Raw genomic sequence first — 24,272 nt, forward strand, 5'->3', positions numbered from 1 at the left:
AAGTGTGGCCTAATAAAAATCTAGACTTAATGACAGGTTTAGCCAACTCTGGTCCTCAAGGGCCACTGCCCTGCTTGTTTTCCAACTATGCCCTGCCCTTCCAGCTTCTGACTCACTGATCCATGTAATCATCAGTAGTGCAGGGGTAGGACCAGGGTTGGTGAGCCCTGGTCCTAAGTCATCTCGATTTAGGACCAGGACCCATTCCAGCTTTATGTAAATCAACAATTGTTAATCCTAAACCTACTGAGATCTGTTTTTTTTTTTTTTTTTTTTTTGGGAGACATGTTTCACATCAGCAGATGCTTCTTGTAAAGCTCAAACAGAATATTTGAGTGTTTTATAAAAGGCAAAGTACCCCTAACCCACACCTTCCACTGGCTGCATGGACGGGTTGGGAGACATTGGGTCCCTGGGCACAGACATGTGAGAGGCCCCCACCTCTCCTACCCTCCTCAGACAAACCACATGACTTGTAGTCAGTTTGTGGGATTTTTTTTTTTTTTTTTTTAACAGCAATTTTTCTGTCTTTCACTCATTTTGCAGGATTTTGCAGTGTTTTGCAGTTTGTGGGTTTTTGTAGTGATTGTGTGTTCATTTTTATGTCTTTTCAACAAGAAGGTTAACAGGAAACCTCTAGACCTGTTCAGTAATGTATGACTGGCTGGACTGGTTTGCCACCTCCTAATTCCAGTCCTCTTTGGTTGTGACCACCAGCGAGGGGTTCACATATTTTCCTAAAACTGTGAATGTTTGAATGATGGGGGCAAGAACAATAAAAGTTGTGTGTGTTAGTAATCAAACATGCAATGAAACAATACGAAAGAAAAACATTTAAATTAACAAAAGTAGTTGAAATTCATATTATAAAACGGGTCAGTCGCTATTTATCCTCCCAAATGGTCCAGTTTCTCACTCCTGTCTTCCTATTGGACGAGCGACCTGCCAATCACTACTGTCTGTGTCGTATGTAGTTCCTGTTGTGAGGTGCCAGCTCGTGTTGCGCTGCGTCTTCCTCACAGGGCAGCTCCCAGCATGGAGCCTGAAACACGGAGTCTGAACGCTTGTAATGTCTGAGACGCAGAGTCAGACCTGAACCATGAAAGTCGCCGCTGTGGCCTTTTACGCTTTCGCTCTGGGGCTTTTGGGGGTTGGCGTGCTCGAGCTGCTGACTGGCTTCGAGGAGAACAGATGCAGTATGACCTACATGTTTGAGTACCCAGAGTACCGGGTGAGTGCACACATCATGACATCATACTGGACTGGACAGGCTCTGGATCCAGCCTGGACACTCTGTGCAAAAACCGTCCTTGTCAACGTATTTTGATATTTGGTGACGCGAAGTGTAACGTTAGGGCCGGTGTTACCTCACACACAGGTATTTCCTGTCCTGCACGTACACGCGCGCGCACACACACACACACCTACACACCTACACCTGTACCTGTACCTGTACCTGTACCTGTACCTGTACCTGTACGGCACTAGGTGTGCCTGTTTGTTGGGGATTGTAATTTGATCATCCAAAAGTAGCCTGGTTATAAACCCATAACTCAGTGTGTGATGAGTTCGTTACTCTGACAGTCAGATATAGACTGTTATTTATGCACACTGATGTGTTCATCTGTCCAGAAGTGGAGCACAGCTGGAGGCAGTATGCTTTTTGCTGATTCTTGCTCAGTGTGAGGACCTGAATACAGGGTGTAAATATTCCTTAGTAAATTTACTATAAAAGGTGTGTCATTTCACATTGATGCTTGTTTCTCTGTCCAACCACTGTCCAAAATGCAAACATTTGACTTACAAAAAAGAAAATAAAAGGTTATTAAACTGGGCTGTAGGACTTCACCTCCTTATCCTAATTTGTCTTTGTGTGTGTGTGTGTGTGTGTGTGTGTGTGTGTGTGTGTGTCAGCGTGTGGCTCTGCCTCGACGGCTGGCCAGACTATATCCAGCCTATGGGCTCTACCTGTATGGAGAAGGCCTGTATGCCCAGGAAACCAGAGCACTCAAACTCACCGGTGCTCCTGTGCTCTTCCTGCCTGGAAATGCAGGCAGTTACAAACAAGGTAAGTGCACAGGATGAATGAAAAGCTGCTGATGTACTGTTACAGGTTTCAGCTTTTGAGGTGAACATTGTGTGTGACAGATTGTTGCAGCAAAGGGATTCAGAGGTGCCTTTTTGTTTGGTAAATGGATGGGCAGAGAGAGTTTGAGGACATAAGAGTGGCTTCATGCTTTTTGTTGATTAGTCTCTACCTGAGCAGCAAGCAAACAGGATTGTGCTTCACATATTTGTACTCAAGGTTTCAAGACAGCAGTAGCTTTCCATACCACTCGGGGTGGGTTTCTACAGTCTGATTTGTGTTTACATTGCATACATGGAAATATTCAAGGCTCTGATAAATGTTGAAGATCATATTATGCAGCCATTTTCAAGTAGAATGCTTGTCTGTTTATGTTGTAGAGGATGCTATACTATTTTAATTTCATTTTAGATATTAAAGGTGAAAGCTGGCAATATTCAATAAATTCCATAAAAAGAGCAGCAAAGAATGTCTCCTATTAATAAATACAGTGTGTCCAAATTCTGATAATTGTTATTCCCTGTGCCACAGAATTTCATAGTTGTGAGCCACACTGTTTATTGATATAAATACCGTTTATATTGTGATGATGATCCATCTCCTCAGCATTTCTTAAACCACATTCTTGAAACTGATGTATTTTCAACAGCCACTGTGATCCATTACTGGTATGTTTCAGGGGTCTGCTGTACAGTACAGTCTTTAATGAACAGCAAAGTGAGTTTTATGTCTTAAATACCAGTCCTCAGGATCTCAAGAAGCTCAGTGACTCTAATCAGCAAGTTAAAATATAAGAGCTGTGAGTAAATTATTATTGCACCATGCCAGCTGGCAGAGAAGCATTAAAGATGAGAATATGTTGGTGATTAGCTAAGGTCAACACTGACCCCACATCTGCATGATTCCATTCAAGTTTTCACATGTGATGCCATTTGTAACAGTACCTAGCCTAATCACACTGATCTGACACCGTCAAATGTCTCATTTTCTTCATGAAGCTCGTTCCCTGGGCTCAGTGGCCTTGAGAAAGGCTGAGAGCAGAGAGGGTGGTCTGCACTTCAACGTGTTCACAGTGGACTTCAATGAGGAGCTGGTGGCCCTTTATGGTGGCAGTTTGCTCCGGCAGACGCACTTTCTGCACGAGAGCATTAAAGCCATCCTGAGGCTCTATAAGGTCAGCCCTTCATTATCTCAAATATCATCTACTGGTTACACAGTGTTGCTTACTATAGGGTTGCTTACTATAGGTAGTGGATATCACTGGTGGAGTAATATTTCAGGGTGGGCAATACATACCACATGTGTATCACATTCCATCGCTCTCTGCATTTACATTTTTAGTCATTTAGTTGATGTCACACAGGAGTAAAAATAAGTACAGCACTAGCATAACATTTTTAAATTGACAACATGGGAGGCAAACAGAATACCCAAAATGTTAACAGTGGGTAAATACAATACAATGCATGTGTTTAACCTTTAACATTTGGATTTACAAACAGTGCCTCATATGGTGTTTCTATCTAAATGCTAGTTAGCAGTCTGTGTGTACAGTGTCAAAGAACAGGTTGCAAGTTGAAACTATTATGGCATGGCTCTAGTGTTGAACTTTTCTAATACTTACAATGCTTAATTCTGGTCTTGCTAGCATCTCAAGACCCCCCCTCAGAGTGTGGTGCTTGTGGGCCACTCCATGGGAGGTGTGGTGGCTCGGGCGCTGTTTACTTTGCCCCGCTTCAACACCAGTCTGGTCAACCTCATCATTACCCAGGCCTCCCCTCACCTGGCTCCAGTGCTCGCCCTGGATCCATACCTATTGGGTAAGGACTACCCTCCTGTGGTACTCTAAGTAAAATCAGAAAATCTATTGTTCAGCTTGTATCATACCCTACATATATATGCCACTTGAACTACCACCAAACTTTTTACAAGGACATAAAAATATAAATGTTAAATGCTTTTGCCCTTGTTCAAGAAGATAACATAAAATCTGAATTCATATCAGTGGTGGCTCTTTGCATTGGTTGTCCCTGTCTGCCCCTGTTGTATGTAGATTTCTACTCTACAGTAAGACAAAAATGGGTGAATCAAGCGAACAAACTGAGGAACATCACAGTCCTGTCTGTTGGGGGCGGTTACCGTGACTACCAGGTCCGCTCTGGTCTAATAGCCCTACCTTGTCCTTCAGCAGACCACAATAAGCTGTCACTGGTGGTAAGATTTCTTTGTCAGTTGGTTAAGTTGCAGTTAATCTTATAATAGAGCCTGTTTCCCCTACAGGAACCTATCCTGAAACCCACAAATGTGTTTAAAAACTGATAAACCTTATTTGTATTTTGACAGGAGGGACTAGTCCAGAACTTAGCTCCTCTTATATATTTTGCACTGTCCAAAAAAAAAACTGCCATGACAGGCAATACTAAAAGTTCCTGGAATTGTTTTGTATAAGAAATCTATGTAGGTTGTGTTTGGTCCTGCACTGCTTTAATTTTTGTTTCAATGTTTTACTTTTGTCAAGGCAACTGCAGTTCCCAGGACATGGGTGTCCACTGACCACCTCTCTATTGTTTGGTAAAAGACATGATATTAATAAAAGGAATTAATCAGTCTTATCATATCTTGTTTATATCCTGAACCATATTTACATAGTTTTCAGGTCATTCATATGCTGTGTGTTTCAGGTGCAAAGAACTTGTTCTTGCTACTGTCAGAGCTTTCTTTGACCTCATTGATCCTGAAACCAGACAGGTCAGTTCAAACCAACAAACTTTCTGTGACAAATGTCATATGAAGCAATATATAAGCAAGTTGTCATAGTACAAATAAGTTAGACTAGTGGGAATTGTATGCTCACCAAATAATTAAAGTTTATTCAGTGATGCGGAGCTTACAATGAATATTTGTCAGACATATCTGACAAATATTCATTGTAAGCTCCTCATCTTTTTCCAAATGTGCTCTTTCTAGTTCACAGAAAACCCAGAGAAGAAAATGGCTGTACTTAACCATCACTTCATCAGACACCCTGTCAGGATGCCAGGAGAAACTCAAGACACCTCAATCTCCAGTTTAGGTGAGAAAGTAACACTTTGCACATGAGAGGTTTAGAGCAGCCTTCTGTCCTGTTTCTTTTAGATGTTGTATTAACTTTATAAAGTAAACTGAACTGCAAGATTTATTGCATCACAGTAGTAAAAAGAATCACATTACATAGGGTCTTTTCCATTTATCTTCTTTCTTTCTAGATTTTCCTGAAGCTTGGAGTGAAGTTAACACACTGCGCCTGGCTTACAGCACACCCAAGGTACCAAACAGTCCAACACACAGTGAAAGGTTGAGGACTGCACTGGAGATTTCCATCCAGTCTGACTTCTGGTCTTGTTCAGCCTAGTTGTTTTAGTCATGATTTAAGAAAGATTGTGACAAAAAAAAAGCAGTTGCAGTTGTAGTCAGTGTTGTTCTCTGTCTACAGGAAGGACAGGCCAAATACTTTCTGTTTGCCCTGTCAAGTCGCAGGAAAGCCTACAGCCATTTCTACTGCCGGAGCGACAACCTGGTGAGTTTGGCATCTCTTTGGGTTTAAGCTGCAAACATATCAGTGCTCCATTTCACTAACCTGGTTTCAGACTTATCACACACATCATTGATCATATATAAATAAAAATTGCAGTTTAGTCTGATTATCATCCTACTATTTCACTATTTAAGACTTTTTTATTTAGACAATATAAAACTTTTTTTTAAAAAAAACTATATTTTGTGTTCTGTACAATTTCTAAACATTTAGTTTAGCTTTAAAATAAACACATTATATAGAATAAGACAAAACAAAATCCAAGATAATGCACAAATGAGAGGTTAAACTTTTGTACAGTGTATTCAGACCCCCTTCACTTTTTTCAATTATGATATCTTGCAGTCTGATACTATAATTGTTAAAATTCATTTTTTTCTCATTAATCTACACTCAGTGTCACATAATGACAAAGTGAAAACAGAATTTTAGGAATGTTTGTATATTTGTTAAAAAGAAAAAACTGAAATATCAAACTTACAATATAAGTATTCAGACCCTTTGCAATAACACTTAAAAATGAGCTCAAGATGGTTGTGGTACACACACTGCGACTTCTCTCTCTCCCGACAGAATGGTGTTTTCGTGTTTTTTTTTTTTGTTTGTTTTTTTTGTTTTTTTTGTGCTAAGCCCCCTCCTCCTCACTCTGCTGACCCACGACTGCACACCAATGCACAACTCCAACCTCTTCATTAAGTTTGCAGACGAAATGACTGATGGGTCTCATCAGCAACAGAAATGAGACAAACTACAGTGGCAAGGTGAGCCACCTGGCCATGTGATGCAGAGACGCCAATCTCTCTCTCTGAATGTGGACAAGACGAAGGAGATTGTTGTCGACTTCAGGAGAGTGCACACCCAGCATGCTCCCCTGTCCAACAACAGTGCTGCTGTGGAGAGGGTGAGCAGCACCAAGTTCCTGGATGTGCACATCACAGAGAACCTCTCCTGGACTGACAACTCCGCATCACTGGCCAAGAAGGCACAGAAGCGTCTCTACTTGCTCCACAAATTGAGAAGAGCCAGAGCCCTGGCCCCATCATTTGCACCTCTTACAGAGGCACCATCAAAAGAATCCTGACCAGCTGCATCACTGTGTGGTATGGCGCATGCACCACATCCTGCTGCAAGACCCTCCAGCACCTCAAGGACTCTCAGACTGAGGAAAAGATTCTCTAGTCTGACAAAAGCAAGATTGAACTGTTTAGCTTCAGTTCTAAACGTTATGTCTGGAAGAAACCAGGCACCTCTTATGAGCTGCCCAGCACCATACCAACAGTGAAGCATGGTGGTGGCAGCAACATGCTGTGGGACTGTCTTTCAGCAGAAGGGACTGGGAGACTGGTCAGAGTTGAGGGAAAGCTTAATGGAGCAAAGTACAGAGATATCCTCAATGAAAATCTGCCCCCAGCACCCAATACCTCAGAAGGTTCACCTTCCAACATGACAACGACCCTAAGCACACAGCCAAGATAACACAGGAGTGGCTTCGGAACAACATCTCTGAAGAGACCTGAAAATGGCTGTCCATCAATGGTCCCCATCCAACCTGACTGAGCTTGAGAGGATTTTCAAAGAAAAATGGCAGAAAATCCCACAGTCCAGGAATGTAAAGCTTGTTCTGTTATACCCAAAAAGACTTGAGGCTATAATTGCTGACATAGGTGCTTCAACTAAGTACTGAGTAAAGGCTCTAAGGGTCTCCGCAGTTTCCTTTGAGCCGCCCCTTCCTCCCCCCCAAACCTCGTAGAGATTGTGTCTGCTCCTCGTACATCTGAATCATATAAATCAGAAGTTAACACAAGATGAGTTATTCATAAAAACCTAATAAAAATTAAGACTACTCCTCTTATTGGACAGAAAAACAGAACAGTCAGATGTGGATTATTAAATATTCAATTCAATTTTATTTGTATAGTGCCAAATCACAATACAAATCATCTAAAGGCACTTTACAAAAACAAAAAACAAACCAACAAATCCCTTATGAGCAAGCAATTGGCGACAGTGGAGAGGAAAAACTCCCTTTAATGGAAGAAAAAACCTCCAGCAGAACTGGGCTCAGTTTGGGCGGCCATCTGCCTCGACCAGTTCAGGGTGAGTGGATAGAGGAGAGAGAAAAGAACAGCAACAATAAACAACAATAGCAGTTTTGTGCTTCAGGTCGGTAGGGCCAGTTACTGCACATCAGCGATATGCAGCTCCAGGACCGGAGAGAGAGAGAGAGAGAGAGAGAGAGAGAGAGCGAAAGCACAAACTAGGGGAGAGAGAGAGAGCACAAGGTTAGTGACAGTCAGTGGTGGAATATACATGTGAGGGGGGGAGGAGAGGAAGAGAGGGGAGGGGAGCTCGGTGCACCAATGGTCCTCGGGCAGTCTAGGCCTATAGCAGCATAACTAAGGGATGCCTTAGGGTTACCTGATCCTAGAAAAAGCTGTTGCCAAGCAGCTATCAGACCACTTACACAGGAATGAACTATTTGAAGATTTTCAATCAGGATTTAGAGCACATCATAGTACGGAAACAGCACTGTTAAAAGTAACCAACGATCTTGTCTTAGCCTCAGATAAGGCACTCATTTCTATACTTGTCCTCCTAGACCTTAGTGCTGCGTTTGACACTACTGACCACAGCATCTTATTACAGAGACTGGAGCATGTGATTGTAATCAAAGGAACAGCGTTAAAATGGTTTCAGTCTTATTTATTGGACAGATTCCAATTTGTTAATGTCCATGATGAACCTTCCACGTGCACAAAAGTTAATTATGGAGTTCCACAAGGTTCTGTGCTAGAACCGATTCTGTTCACCGTATACATGCTTCCTTTAGGCAGTGTTATTTGGAAGCACTCTATTAATTACCACTGCTATGCAGATGACACTCAGCTGTATCTATCTATGAAACCTAATAACACAAACCAGTTAGCCAGAATTTAGGCGTGTCTAAAGGACATAAAGGTCTGGATGACCAGTAACTTTCTACTTTTAAACTCAAACTTAAAGTTATTGTATTTGGACCTAAAAACCTCAGAAACATCTTTTCTAAAAATATAGTTACTTCAGATGTCATAGCCCTGGCCTCCAGCACTACTGTGAAAAACCTTGGAGTTATTTTTGACCAGGATATGGCCTTTAATTCACACATAAAACAATTCTCCAGAACCGCCTTCTTTCACTTACGCAACATTGCCAAAATTAGGAACATCCTGTCTCAAAATTATGCAGAAAAACTATTTCATGCATTTATTACTTCAAGGTTAGATTACTGTATCTATACTATCTATATTACTATAGATTGGGAGGAAAAAAATGACAATTGTATTATCAGGCAACAGCATAACAAAATTGAAAAAAGTGAATGGGGTCTGAATACTGCACTGTCTGTAGAAATATATTTGGTCCTGTATCATTGGAATATGTTGGTTCTTTTCTGTTAACATGCCCTGAGAAATAGCACTAAATCTCAGTCATCAAATTAATTGTGGAAGAAAACGAATTCTGGTGTGTTTCCAACAGGAGATGACTAGCTGGGTGTATGGCTGTGTGCACAAGAATGGTTCTTCATGGTGAGAGTATGATTACTTTCTGTCCCTGCCACTTGCTGTATATTGTGAATATCTTAAGCCTTGTCAGTGTTTTGTTTTACTGCCATTATGTTCTATAGTTTCTTGAAAAACATTTGATGTGTTTTGTGTTTATGTTAGATGATGTTTGTATTTCTGTTCTGCTTCATTTGTGTTGTTTGGATTTTGTAGTGTGCATGCAGTAGATCTGTCCATGGGAACTGAACTTCTCCCTCCATACAAGGTAATTATTCAAGCTAAGACACTGCCCAGTCCAGTTTGAGCTGCTAATGGTTGCTGCTAATGGTCTGTCCTCCTCCTCAGGTCCTGATTCTCAGTCTTAGCAACTTGTCCTCAGTTACTCATCTAGTTGTTTCAGCCTCCAACCTCAATGGCAGACAGGTACATTCCAACCTACCTAGTCTGTCTTCTTCTGTCCTGTGTCTTTCTGCCTTTGTGCCCCTGTAGAGGAATAAACATTAGCACGATATAAGAGTCCCGCTGGTGTCTCTGTAAGGCTGTATGTACTAAGCTCACAGTGACAGTGTTAATATGCCGATGTTCACTATTGTATGATTTTTATAAAGTACTGCATAACGTCATGGGGATAGATCCTTAGTTTTACAGGCTTTTGGTCTTAAAACAAAGTACTGGACAAATTTCAGTCACAGCTGCCTGACGCTAGGTATGTTTGTTTAAACAACTCAAAAGTCAAACTGAGATTGACTAAGACTAAGATTTGTCTGTTCCACAGTTTACAGTGGAGTGCGAGTGGCAGAGACAAAAATCTCAGACTGCGTCTGTCCCTGTACCACATGTCCTGTCCTTTGGTGAGTTGTGTTTGTGTTAACAGTGATTCTCAGACCTCTGAGAAGAGCCCCGTTTCAGCTTAGTCTTAGACTTTAGTTGGGTTTTGCAGGTTTGACTGCCAGTGATGTTACAGTCAACTCCTCTGGACTTCTTCATACTATTGAGCTGCAACACTTTCACCAGGTACCCTTTAATTGTTTCAGGACATACCTGCTAGACTCAGTATCCTTGTTTCTGCTGTGTCACTGAGTTTTGATCACCTATGTTTTTAGGTTTATCAGGCTTTTAGAATCACTGTTGGAAGCCAGTGCAAAGTACATAAAGGTGAGTTTGTCTTTTGATGCATGACTATATGAACATATGCTGTAATAACAATAATAAAAAAAAACATTGGATGCTTGTCTGCAGATAGATTGCCCAGTGTGTACAGAATAAGCGTGCCATGGTTTAGAGAGGACTCTTTAACAACAGTCAGGTTAGTTATGTCCATGTCTGGCTCCAGAATGTTGTTTTTTTTTTTCTCTTGTTAAGTGTACATGTCTCCCTCACACTTTCTGTGTGACCTGATGTGATCTGTCTGTCGGCCAGTGTGCCCTCAGTGACTGAGATCTCAGGGATGCTCCATACAAGTCGTCCAGACAATAACTCAGGTGTCCTTCTTCAGCTCCATACTGCCCCCAACTGCCAGTATAAGGTACTATTCTTAGCTCTTGGAATCAACTACAGGAATTCATGTTTTATCAGTAATGTGGCCTTGTAACATTATGTTTACTTTCTGGTTCAGGTGTCAATAAGGATTTCATTTCCTAGGATGCTGGGGCAGGTATAATAACTGTCTTGTATTGCTGTTTCACACATACGTTTTTTAAATAACATTTTAAAATAATTCACACCTTCTGTAAACAAATATTCCAATTATATTGATATGTATTGTTCTTGATGAACAGTGGTTCATTATGATCAAACCCATCTCAGCTCTGATGTGCTCTCTGCTGTCGGACAGATACTGAGGTTTTGTGGTCCTATTGTGCCAGTGTACACGGCGGTAACTCTCCTCCTGGCCTGGGGGGGGCAGTTGTCCTCCATTCTGAAATCAAGACGAGCTGTTGACATGAGCCAGGTGGTGAGCAAAGGCCTGCAGCCTCATAAAGTCAACCTGCCCGTTTATATTCTGCACATTTTACTTAGGTAGGCATTGGAAATGTAAAGTTGAAATTGAGTGTGAAAGCTTGTTCTTGGTCATGGGAATGGAAATTTGACACTCGTGTTTGCTTTTTCCAGAGCTTTCAATCACATGTCCACAGCTTTGATTTTTAGAGATGTTATTTGAAAATACCTGAATATTCTCAAACCATGTTTTTTCTTCCTAATCCTCCTGTTTCTCCCTCCTCTCAGCTATAGTGGTTTTCAAGAGGTTTGGTCCATTCTTTGTCTTCCACCTATGGATAACCTCCCGTCAACTTTACCCGATGGAACATTTCATAGTGTGGTACCAGCTAAAGAATGGCCCCATCTCCTGTCCCCTCTACTTTACATTTTGGGCGCAGCTGTGGCATACTGGGGGAGCACACTGCTTTGTTTCATTATACGACTGTTCTCATTAATACTGGCTCCACTACACAGGTATAGTTGAGTATTAAACTATGATTTAGGGCTGTAATTGGATGGTCTGGCTGAATAACATAAACATCTGAAAAAATATCATTCTGACTTGATTTTCATTTTCCTTTCTATCTGCAGACCATTTGTATTCAGAGACTGTGGGACCTTGCGACTGCAGACCCAAGTGTTCCTTACTCTGTGTCTAACTGTTATGAGCGCGGTGTCATGTGCAGCATTGTCATTGTTAGCTGCCTTTCTGCTCCACTTATATAGGGTGAGTCTCAAGGTGCTTTTGGTCAATCAGCTTCAGCAGTGATTTAGCAAAGTCCCAGTCAATACTTAAATCAGGTTGAATACAATATTTATCTTGTCTTGTCTCGAGCTGCCAACATTGTAAAGCCTGATCTGCCAGTGTCAGGTGTTTGATTCAAACTGGGACTGCACAAACAATTAATGTGCAGCATGTCAGTAGTTTTAAAGCATTGTTTTTGTTACATACAAGTCTCCCATCCAAATATTGCAACGAGAATTTCTACCAATTATGTTTTGAATCTTTTTTTTTTTTTTTTTTTTTTACTTTGCATGCGCAGGTACTAAGGATACGGATGACAGAACGATCTCTGAGTCACATGTTGAATCTGGTAAGATTTCAATTCTGTTTGCTTCAATTACACCACCAACAACCAGATAAACCAGGAGCTGAGGTTTCACAGTGATGGTACTGAGGATGCTAGTAGTGTGAATACACAACCAGGTTTTACAATCTTGCAAAACAGTTTTGTCCTTAAAAATGTTGAATTTCCACAATCTTTTTAGGCACCCCAGACGCACAAAGAAGCTGAGAATGGCAGAATGGATGCAAAGCCCTTGGACCAGTCTAAAGAATGTAATGGCACACCCCTGTTGTCGGAGTGTGCCCTGCAGGAGGTGAGGGATGACCTACAGTTCCACCTCTGCCTATCATCACTCTTCACGCTACCTGTAATGCTCAGTGCTCCGTCACTGATCCACTGGATCCGCAACCTGAGGTACAGTATTAAAATGGCATCAGTGGAATATGTTAACGGTAAAGTGCCTTAGAGCAAGACATTAAAGCTTCACATTGCTGATGCTCATTAAAATTCACGTTAGTTATTTCGTATAAAGTCTTTTCACGTTCATTGTATCTTGTCTTAGAAAAATTGGCACATTGTAAAATATTTCATCAGGGTACTTGCAGTTCTAAAATATCTTCCAATGTCTTAACCCTCATCTACTGTTCAGGATGTTTTCATCGACGAAAATCTTTAAATGCCAATTTCATATTTGATTTGGAGGAAAGAAACACACAAAATGACTTATTTTCAATATAAAAAGTGATTGTGGGCTGGATATATATATTTTTTTACCCCCCATCACTGTCTTGGATATGTCAAAAGATTAGTAACAACATGTTAACAAGCATTGTTAGTTTTTGTGCAGGATCAGATTTTAATTTTTTCTGACTAATTTGCTGTTCGTGGATGTTTTTGCTTCATTGACTGCCATTACAATGACATTTTTGACTGCACAGCTATGACACTATATAATCATGCATTCATGATGGTTGGTGGTTTCCCTTGTTGGGAAAATAGTAAAATTTGTGATTTTTACTGTTGACAACCAAGTGGCCCCATTAACCCTTTACACAGACCTATGCATAGAAAACTGCAACCATTGCTGGCTTTTATATGGAGTTTTATATGGACTATATCAGCATATTATTGTGAGTGCGCGTGCAAGAGAGAGACCTTTGTGTGTTGACCCTGAGGTGTGGAGAGGATGATGAGGCTGCCACAAAAAAGGAGCAGGATTCTCCTGAATCAGTGGCGTCAGAGAGAGAAGACGATATATTCTGCAGCTTGCTGGAGGGGTCAGGCTGCATAATCATTTCCAAAACTTTGGTACGAATGAAGCCACTGGCATGTTTATATCCACTTATTCTGTTTTTGTTTAGTCTGTACTTCTCCCCATCAAAAGGCAGCAGGTGCCTAAATATACTTACTTTGTTTTTGTGTGCTCAATGTAGAACCTTTGTTTTTAGAGCTGAGGTACATATTCTGATTTTCTCAGACACCTCAGGGTCAACACACAAAGGTCACGCGAGAGAGAGACCTTTTTTTTCCTCCAAATCTGTGACATCACTTATGAAACTTTTTAAACATTTGGTAGTTTTGATCAGAGCTGAAGTTGATAAACAGATTTATGCAAAAAAAAGTTGAAAAAAAATATTTATCTGATTTATTTTTTCAGCAGTTTATTTTAGTGGATGTTTTCATCCCGAACATAACAAAAGGCTAGTGTTTTTGAACAGTGCACAAGGGTTAAATACATTTTAACTAATAAAAGCCTTTTAAATTGTTTCCAATTCAGATTAGATGGGTCTTAAATGTTTTTAATCACATTGCTGCAAAAATTTCTCGAATCTTCCATACTGTAGAAGAATTATTTCTGATCTCTGCTGCATCAGTGGAACTATCTCCTTGTCTACACTTTCAGTTGCTGACATTCAGCTGTGTTATTGAAATGCATGTGTTACATATCACACATCCTACACTTCCAGTGTAACGTCTTGTCTATATGGGGTGCATGTTCACTGGAATCCTGCAGGGTAAAGGAAAGTCTAGGGTCTGACACTCTGACCAAATAAGAATATTGTTCTGTCTTGTGTGCAACAGGAGAATAGAAGCCATGTGTAAACACATCACTTAAAAAGAACTGTATGTTTACTAGGATTCATGTGACAAATGATAGAATTTTTTTCTTTCAAAAGGACAGTATTAGGCTATCAGTAGGTTAGTCTGTTGATCATTAATGTTCTGAGATTCACTTTCACTTTCATAGATGGCAGTAATATTTTTATTTTCCTTTCACATCAAACACATTTGGATTTTAACTCCTACCCTACTATTTATTTTGAACAAATGTCTGTGTGGCTAAAGTTTCACTTTTGGCAGCCTATATTTAAATTTCATTTAAAATGGTATAAATAAGGTTTTTTTTTTTTTTTAAAGTCTTTAAATAATCTTGTTTATAGGTTTAGCAGTGTGCTGATGCCTTGCCGAGCTTGACCTCTCATGCTGAAAACAGGACATTTCTAGCAACAGTGTTTAATCCTGTAAAATATTATTTGAAATATGCTCCAAAACATATCTGAGTGCAACTGAGCAGGAAAAGGGAGGGGAAGGAGAACCATAGATTTTTGATTTTGACTGTTATGCTAGTGACTTGTTTAATATTTTAACTTTTAGCGATTATACTAAAACCTGGTATGTATGGCTGCAATCCATTTAACTATGTTAGAAGGAATATTTTTCAGTATAGCTTCTTAGTAATAAGGCAAATGTACACCAAAATAAATAGCGTATAAATCAAATAATGTTCAATACAGTGGTCAGATGGTATTAAAAAAAAAAAAGGAATGGAACCAGATATAAATGTCTTTATGTAACCTTCATTGTGAACTTCTGCAGGTATTCAACCCGGCTAGATCCTGACCCTTGTTGGCCACACATTGTGCCTCTGATCATTGTGTACATGCTGCTTATTAACTGCAACACTTTAAAACTCAGCAACAGGTAAGAAGACACCAGCACACTCACCTCCTGTGAGCTTTATTATCCTGTAACAGTGTCACACATTTTTTTTTAAAATCTTTTTCAGTAAACTCCTGCATTTGACATCCTGCCTCCCTTTACCCTTGGCCATCACCATGGTGACCTTCTCTCCTCTTCACCTCTACAGAGTCACATACTTCCTGTTGGCAGCACTCATCCCTCTGGCCTTGTGTTGTCTGCTTTGATGGTATCTGACTGGTTTGAGACTTTCTCTACCATAACAAGCCTTTCTCTAAGTTACAGCCTGACTCACTAAAGCTGGTTGAGACTGATTTGTCCCAAAAAGTCCTATCAAACTGCCATGCAGCAGAGCCTTAGACATACATAGCTTGGGGAACTGCATGCTCAATATTGGCACTAAGTGCTCCATGGCAATTACACTACACATGTTTTTGAATGAGAGGAAGTAATAGCCTTGGAACATTTGGTGCAAATATAGCTCATTTGGACTGAGCTGACCCCAAGTTTGCCTTACTCTGTATATCTATAGCTCTGCCTTCAAGGAGCATGAACTCCACAACCATTGAAGCTACTGGTATTAAAGATTCTCAACAGGGTGATATTGTTAAATGTCTTATGTTCATTTTTGTTTCTAGTGTCTGTAGTGGTACTGTTCACTGTGGTCACTGTGCTGTAAACTCCTACACTGCCTACTGCTTAGCAATGAGTTATCTCTGTACAATTGTGACATACTGCCTGTCAGAGTACTGCCACACGACCAGAGGCAGAATCATACATGCGTTCCATAAGAGAAAGGCAAAGTTATCATGTTTACATTCTCCTTAATCATTTAATGATACAAAACGATGACAGCAGCATAATGAAGATTTACTTTGGAAAAGGATTTAGTATACGTGTAGTTTTCAGTGTGTCTTGCAATATGCAGGAGAGGTTGTACGTCGTCTGTGTTTCATGTTTTTGAGAAAATTAATTTTTATATGGGTGGCCAGGCTGAATATTAATTCTGGGGTGGCACACAAATCTGCCTTTTCTTTTAAACAGAAATACAGTTTACTCACCAAATCAGATGTTTCCTATTGGCCAGGCATGTTGAAAATACAGTCGATAAATCGAAATTCATATATTTAGGTGTTTGACCTCTACTGGTTTTATTTGTCACACTTAAATGATTCATATCATCAGACAAACCTTAATATCAAACAAAGCTAACCCGAGTAAATACAAAATGCAGTTTTTAAATGATTTCATTTATTAAGGGAAAAAAGCTGTCAAAACCTGCCTGGCCCTATGTCAAAAAGTAATTTCCTCCTAAACCTAATAACTGGTTGTCCCACACTTGGTGGCAACAACTGCAATGAGTCATTCACATCACTGTGGAGAAATTTTGGCACATTCTTCTTTGCAGAATATTTTTAATTCAGCCACATTGGATAGTTTTCAGCATGAATGGCCTGTTTAAGATCATGCCCCAATATCTCAATCAGATTTAAGTCCGGACTTTGACTAGGCCACTCCACAACCTTAATTAAGTTTTTTTTTGAGCCATTCAGAGGTGGACCTGCTGCTGTGTTTCAAATCATTGTCCTGCTGCATGAGCCAAGAGTGCTTGATGGCCAGACATTCTCCATCAGGATTTTCTGCTAGACAGAGAATTCATGGATCCATCAATTATGGCAAGTCGTTCAGATCCTGAAACTGCAAAGCAGCCCCACCATCACACTAACACCACCATGTTTGCCAGATGTAATGGGACACACACTTCCCAAAGTTGTACTTTTGTGTCATCAGCCCACAGGATATTTGGGAATAATCAAGATGTTTTTCGGCAAATGTGAGAAGAGCCTGTGTTCTTTTTGGTAAGCAGTGGCTTTCACTTTGGAACTGTCCATGGATGCCATTTTTTTCACCTGGCCAGCCAGACCCAGTCCTGTCTTAGAGAAAGACTGAGGGTCTGGACCCCCTGCCTTAGAGACTTTTTACCTCTGGCTTTAAATGAGCCGGGCCAGTCACAGCTGTTTATTTGCAATGACTTGTTTATCACGTTTCTCAATGCCAGTCCCAAGTCCGCAAATCTTTCTACAACTGGCTTTTGCTGTTTACTCTGCTCAGAAATATGCAGAGAACTGGTGATAACACTGTGTATTCTCATGTTTTTACAACAAAAATAACAGTCATTCACTAGCCTCTCTACTCTACCACACGCCATGTTGGATTAACACTTGGTTTGTTTGTTGAACATATCGTTCATTTCTCTGATTGGTTTATTCTGCGTCCACTGGCCCACCCCCTGGAATTTGATCTCAGCTGAAGAGATTCCAGACTAATTCTTTGTATAGAATAAGAAAAGAGTTGGTCAGGTTAGCCAGGTTAGCCAGGTTAGCCATTTTGCCCAGTCATGGACACTGACCTCAACTGATGCAAGTGAGGCCTGCATTTCTTTAGATGATGTTCTGGGTTCTGTCATGAGCTCCTGGATGAGTCATCGTTGTGCTCTTGAGTAAGTTTGGTAGGCAGCCACTCCTGGGAAGGTTCACCACTGTTCATTTCTAGATAAAGGTTCTCACAGTCTTCGCTGGAGTCCAAAAGCCGTAGAAATAACTTTGTAACCTTTTCCAGACTGATACGTCAATTACTTTGCTTCTCATCTGTTCTTGTATTTCACGGTATAATGTGTTGCTTTTTGAGATCCTTTAGCGTACTTCACTTTGTCAGACAGGTTCTATTTAAGTGATTTCTTGATTCATCGGGTCTGGCAGTAATCAGGCCTGGGTGTGGCAAGTGAAGTTTAACTCAGCTTTCCAAAATATGAGGTTAACCACAGTTCATTCATTATTTAGAAAGGGGATGGCAATTCTGTTTTGATGTAGGGCCAAGCAGGTTTGGACAGCTTCTTTTCTCTTAATAAATGAAATCCTCATTTTCAAAAACTGCATTTTGTATTTACTCAGGTTAGCTTTGTGTAATATTAAAATTTGTTTGAGCATCTAGTGACAAATATGCAAAAAAAGAAAAGAAGGTGATTTATTAATCTACATTGCTAAGTAAATAAAAACTGAAGCAAAACAAGTAGGGGTGAAGCAAAGCCAAAACAAACAAAAGAAACTAGCTCGTCTAAAGAAAATGCTACCTAATCCTTAAATGAAAAAAACAATTACTAAGATAAAGCAAAACAGGAGAAAATGGGGTCAAACAAAATGACAGTTCACCCCACCACTTCAGTGCAATATACAAATACTATGCACAAAGTAAAAGGTAAGAACCAGGCTATTTACATGCTACACAGAAGTATTCAGAGGTCAAGGAAAGAGAAAAGCAGTAATTGATATTGGACGATCTGAGCACTCTGTAAGTTGCTGTAAATGTGTGGCCACCCTGTTAACTGCTAACTTGCCAAATAAGAAGTAGGACCTTAGAACAGGTGCCAAGCTAAGAAATGTTTTTAATCCTCAGTGACTTTTAAAATCAAGCTATAATAGTAATAGGTTACTAATCATTCAGTCAACAAAAATAGTGGCAAAAAAGGCAGTTGGCAGAAGGTATAATTTACAGCCTCTAATCTAATTCACTTTGTATGAGACTGTGAAATATATGGACAAGCTCTGTTGTGTTCCCTAGAAGACCTGTGATTTATGGGACTCATGTCAATCAATATCCATTTATCATACATCACATGTATTTGAGTTATGTAGTTACATTACCTAATTACAACACTGGTAACATTTTCAGAAGTTATTGCTTTATATTCCCCTGGGTCACAATGACGACGTCACTAAGATGATAAGAGAAAAAATATTTCACTCTCAATGTGAAAAAAATCCACAGCTTTATTTTTCTGTTAAAGTAGTAAGTAGGCTACATATATTTCTGTGCATCTCTATAAGAACATGTTGGTATTTTTTGCAGGGCAGCAGAGGCTGAATGTTTTGGCTACAAAAGGTTTAAAGTCTTAAACTTCTGCGATTTTGTTTTGAATTTATGTTCAGTCAAACACCACGTGACATCTGTTCAGTGTTGCATGATACACCTGTATAGTATGATTCAAGCTTTATTCTTCTGAAGGAATATTTTTAAAACTTAGGAGTACAATTCTCTTTAGTTTGTGCTTCTACAGTATTGTGGTTAATTAAAAAATGATCTTGTATTTAATCCATTACTGTTTTTTCAGGTGTGGTTAGCTGTTGTAGTGGCTGTTATATGAATGCCTCTTAATGGCCAAGCAGTCCATCACCCTTGGTCTTACTTGTAATGATATTTTTAAATTATTATTCTTTAATCTTAAAGTGATCACATCATGTGTCCTTCTGCAATCACACATGGAGTAGTAGGTCCATAGTGACTATTCGAAAACATTTTATTAATATCTAAGAACACATGGATTTCTTGTGGTTCTGGATTTTAACCTTAGAAGATGAGGCTGGAGTTCTGCATTATTTATTTATTTTTTTTATGTTAACAAAACCTACTACAAAAGGGACATTTTGTCATGATCATGCATTATCCATTGCTACAATAAGTTTGCTGTGTTGTGGGCATGTAGGGGCTAACATTGTTTTTGCTTTTTGGATTCAGGTTTTATTTCCTCTGTCTTTGTCAAAGATATATAGCTGCTGCCACCAGAATGACAGTACTTAGTCATTATAGTTTAGTCAATCACGTATATCTGTGTTAGCAGAAAAACTGTGGGAAATTGAACAAAAACATCAGGTTTTGGTGTTGGTGTGTTTGATGGTTGAGTTTTTTATTTAATTCCTCTCTGAGTTAATCTGTTATTGCTCTGTCTCTCATCTTGCTGTTGCTCACTACCCCTCATGTCAGTGGAGCAGCTGCTGTGCCTTTCTGCTGTCTCCTGTATGCAGCAGAGTGCCTGTTTCATTCCTGCCTGTCAGATCAAAACCAATCAGTCCTCAGCAGCTGTGCACTGGCTAAACGATAAAGGCCTGTAATGAATGTACAGTAAGTGTACATCAGTGATTCTGTGGTAATGTGTTGACTCACAAAAACCCTCAGCATGGCAGTAAGATTAGTTCATTAGGGACCAGTCACACTTGCCCCTCAGGCAAATGTACAATCATACATCAACATGCTCTGCAAATACACTGCAATTGTTCCCAATGTGAATGTATCTGCACTGAATGTTGCTACGTGTTTGAGTTTGTACAGTAGTAGTAGTGGAAGTGATCAGTTGTTGTGTGTGCTTGTCTGGTGCAGTTTTAGTGCTTTGAGATGCACATTGTCTGCCTCATTGTGAACTGGTGGCATACACTACTTTGTAGAACAAATTACTAAGATGAGAGTTAGGTTTTAATAAATATAATTGATTTATATTGGTGTTCACTGTGATCCTGTTGTTCCAGACTTTCAGATGTACACCTGAGGGTTTTATTTCCTAACTGAATTAGCCACACTTAATTAATGCTTAATCCATCCTAAATTAGGTTTTAACTTTGAAGATTGGTCCACAAAATTGCAGAGAATCAAGTTTTTAATTTTATGAACCCAAAATCAACTATCTAGTTGACATATATCTATTTAAATCCACATTGTAATACAATGTGGGCTTACCCCTCTTTTTATGAGATTGTTTATTTTATTTATGTTTTTGTTTCCTGAGCTTTGTAGCATTTAGTACACTAAAATTAGTGTCATGTGCTGCACTCACAAATGAATCACAGGAAACGTTCACCTGGCAAATTATGTTCAACTGCCAGAGGCCTAGCTGCTTTTTTGATAAATCAAGTGCCAGAACAAAAATAGGCTCTTAGGTTGATTTACTTAAAAATAAATTGTTCACAGAATAAGGAACAGTCATCATTTTTGCACATCAATGTGTGCACTTATTTAAGATTAATGCAGTGTTGAATTAACATCAAACAGATGTTCTTGCCTTTTGGATATACCACAGTATAGCACATAGAATCACTTCTAAATGACAACTGGATAAAACTCTAAAATTCAGTGACAACGGTGATCATTGTTGAAAGGTTATCACAACCTAAATGTGAGTAGTGTTAGTTATGTTTATCACTATCGTTTTCCTTTCCAAGTAATGAAAGGTATTTCAGTGTATAGCTGTAATATGAGTACTGTAAACTGTTAACCCACTAAATGTTACTACTTTCTGTAATTGCTTTTAAGTCAGGTAATAACCCTGTCCTTTATTTTGCTTCTGGCTATACTGTGACCTTAAAACCTGTAACCTCCTGCTAGCTGTGCAGAACTAGTTAGCCCTCTGACATTTGCTAATGTGTCAGGTTATTGGGTGAAAGAAAAGAAAAGAAAGGCTCTATTACATATAAGGGGTAGCTTATATGTATTTTCTGGTCTGAAGCTAGTGTGGAACAGCACCTAATCCTCAGGTTAAAGCTTTGTGTCAAAATTGATTGCTTTGATGTCTTTATATTTCTCACATTTTTATCTGATGTCATTGTAAACAGGCAGACTGTGCAGTTTTTGCACCATTGTTGTTGCAATAAAATCTAGAAATACTGTTATGGTCATATGTGACTTTTATGGGTGTGTTATGGGTGTGAGTGAACTGTCCTGCACACCCACACAACATGAGTGATCTGGCTGATACCTGTGCTCTGGTTGAATGTGGGTGGAGCTGCACTGGAAATCACGGGAGGCCATGTGACCTTATATCATTTATATAATTCTTAATACATCCATGAAGAATAATAAACTTGTAAGTTGTCCCGCCCCCTGCCGATTCAACACAGTTCCCCGCTGGGTGAGGAAAATGTCAGTCAAGCACTCAGTAGCCCACAGCACTTTATCTAATTAGTAATAGTAACACCAGTGTTAGTGACAGTAGGTGTGTTAAGTGGATGATGAACACGGCCCATGTCTTTTGCCACCTTGGTGAAGGAGTGGAACGTTTTAGGATGAAATGACAGACCAAGCCAGAGTTAAAAGGTAAACAAATGTCCTGTATATTCAGCAAGTGTGCACCAAGCCATGTGAGCTCATTGCTATGATTGTGTGTTGGTCTGACATGCTCCCTGTGGCTGTGGGTCTCAACAAACAGGGCTGTTTCCCGGCTGCTCTGTTTGCACCACAGTTTGTGTTTTACCAGTTTCAATGAATGTTGGAGTGTGGCTGCACTTCTGCTGACCACTCACCAGGGGGCGCCGTGTATCAGACAACACCTGACCGTCCACAGGTTGTGACAATAAAAAGTGTCAACAGACGTCATACATTCATTCACACAGGGGCCTCGTTTGTCACTGAATAAGAGCCCCTGGGGTCCTATTTTGGCCTAATTGACAACAGGCCTCTATAATTAACACTCTGGACATGTGTTGTTCTGCAGGCATGTGTTCATTCACCGGTTCTCTAGTGGGGAAAGAAGAGTTGGGTCCCAATGGTGGCAGAAAAGTCCTGCATTAAGAACTGTGCTGCAGTAGTAGTAGTATTAGCAGTCACTATGTCAGAGTGATAGTAATATTCCTCAATGCATGATGGGCATTTTAGTGATGCATTTGATTGAGATGGAGCTATGTTTAATAACAAGAATGTAGGCTATTTTACTGGTCATATGTTTTGTATGTATAATGTTCACCTGCTCTCTCGTTAATGTAAAAAAAAACAAAACAATATTTCCCACTAAGAAGCAACAGATTCTGAGCAATTAGGAGCCAGTGGGCCCCTGAGCACAGACAGCTCCTCAGAACAGGACTCAGTGACTGAGCAACCGCATGACTTGTAGTCAGTTTGTGTTTTGTTGTGGTTGTCCTGTGGTTCTTTTTACTTTCTTTGTAGTCATTTTCCACTCATTTTACTTGTTTTGTGTGTCCTGTGGTTCTTTTTCATATTTCTGCTGTCATGTTTTCTATGGTTCTCTGGTCTAGGGCCTCCCTCACTCATTGGGCCCAATAGAGCGGGTTCAGTAATCCGTCCATGGTTCTAAGTAGCTACACAGTGACATAAAACTTTACAAATCGAAGTATAAGTAGGTCTACCTCGAAATGACACTTCAGTGCAGCTCTTGAGTAAAGGCTCTCACTAGATGTATCTGCAGTGACCCACAAGCTGATTACGTTCAGTGCGGTGTCTTTCTCTACGGGACGTGACTTTAGTCACCGCCCACTTTGTTAGTTTCCCACATTAATATGCAGTGTATATACTCTTCCCACCACAAAGCCACATCTCACGATCTACAGAATAAATCCCTCCGCGCTCCAAAAAAGGAGAGTCCACTGTAAATAAGTCAACATTACGCCACCTCCTGTCGGCTTTATTCTTTGGCTCTGACAGCGGTGCGTGTATCTGACCCAGTCAGATTTTGTGCATCTGCCGTGACTGGTGGGAGGACGGTACTAACTGCAGCGCATTGCGATGCAGAGAGGGGGAGTACTAAAGATGTGATGGCTATATGAGCTGCACGACTGGAGCAGCAGCAGCAGCAGCAGCCTCCGGTGCGGACAGAGTTTGTTGATGCGCACACCTCTGGACTCCGCTAACCAAGAGGGGGGGAATATTTCTGAAGCGCCGCATCTTTTTCAGAGGGATACCGTCTTATTACGTGACTACGAGCCCAAAGCGGCCCAGGCTCTGAATGTTTAAGAAGGAGGGGGCCCTAGCGCGGCACCCCGCCCGTGTCGTCTCATTTGGACTGCAGGGATAACGAGCTAAACCGTGATATCCCCTCGCAGCACACTGGGCAGGTGTTGGTGGCCATCACCAGCGCACTGTTTTCCCCATCCTGCACCTCTGCGCCAAAGGTAAGCTCTGCCACCCAGTGCGCCGCCAGGACTTAGGTGTTCATGGTTATGATGATGATGATGATGATGATGATGCTCAAAGCATCTGTCATTAAACAACCGCTGCGTCGTCTTGCGCGTATTGCACTCTGCAGTTCTTGCACTGAATGAGGTTGATGATTTTGCTATTCATGCGTGCGTCTTGTGAAAGAGCTGCATAAAAAGAAAATGACGTAGGGAATTCCCACAGCAATCCAACAGCGAGCGATGACACCTGCACACAGTGCCCGTGCCCAAACTGCATGTCCTGCTCATTCATGTGCGGCCTCGGCAGCACAC

General features: G+C 40.4%; 1 protein-coding gene across 1 annotated transcript; it reads left to right on the forward strand.

Annotated features, from left to right (window-relative positions):
• The first annotated feature begins 975 nt into the window (after positions 1-975).
• Positions 976-21,717, forward strand: pgap1 (post-GPI attachment to proteins inositol deacylase 1). The gene is made up of 26 exons (XM_026295348.2): positions 976-1,231; positions 1,915-2,068; positions 3,085-3,260; positions 3,735-3,906; positions 4,140-4,300; positions 4,605-4,657; positions 4,768-4,834; positions 5,054-5,159; positions 5,332-5,390; positions 5,559-5,642; positions 9,177-9,226; positions 9,416-9,467; positions 9,548-9,625; positions 9,978-10,053; positions 10,143-10,216; positions 10,306-10,357; positions 10,442-10,508; positions 10,622-10,727; positions 10,818-10,856; positions 11,037-11,221; positions 11,429-11,656; positions 11,774-11,909; positions 12,226-12,276; positions 12,452-12,663; positions 15,127-15,231; positions 15,317-21,717. The coding sequence occupies exons 1-26, from the start codon at positions 1,100-1,102 to the stop codon at positions 15,453-15,455; spliced, it is 2,814 nt and encodes a 937-aa protein (XP_026151133.1). The 5' UTR covers positions 976-1,099; the 3' UTR covers positions 15,456-21,717.
• Positions 21,718-24,272: the final 2,555 nt, after the last annotated feature.

This window comes from Mastacembelus armatus, chromosome 21 (genome assembly GCF_900324485.2).
Source record: "Mastacembelus armatus chromosome 21, fMasArm1.2, whole genome shotgun sequence".
Lineage (NCBI taxonomy): Eukaryota > Metazoa > Chordata > Actinopteri > Synbranchiformes > Mastacembelidae > Mastacembelus > Mastacembelus armatus.

Coding starts and splice junctions, on each gene's coding strand:
- pgap1 (XM_026295348.2), top strand. CDS start 1,100: ATGAAAGTCGCCGCTGTGGCCTTTTACGCTTTCGCTCTGGGGCTTTTG. Junction 9,626..9,977: donor CCAACCTCAATGGCAGACAG/GTACATTCCAAC, acceptor TCTGTTCCACAG/TTTACAGTGGAGTGCGAGTG. Junction 10,509..10,621: donor GACTCTTTAACAACAGTCAG/GTTAGTTATGTC, acceptor TCTGTCGGCCAG/TGTGCCCTCAGTGACTGAGA.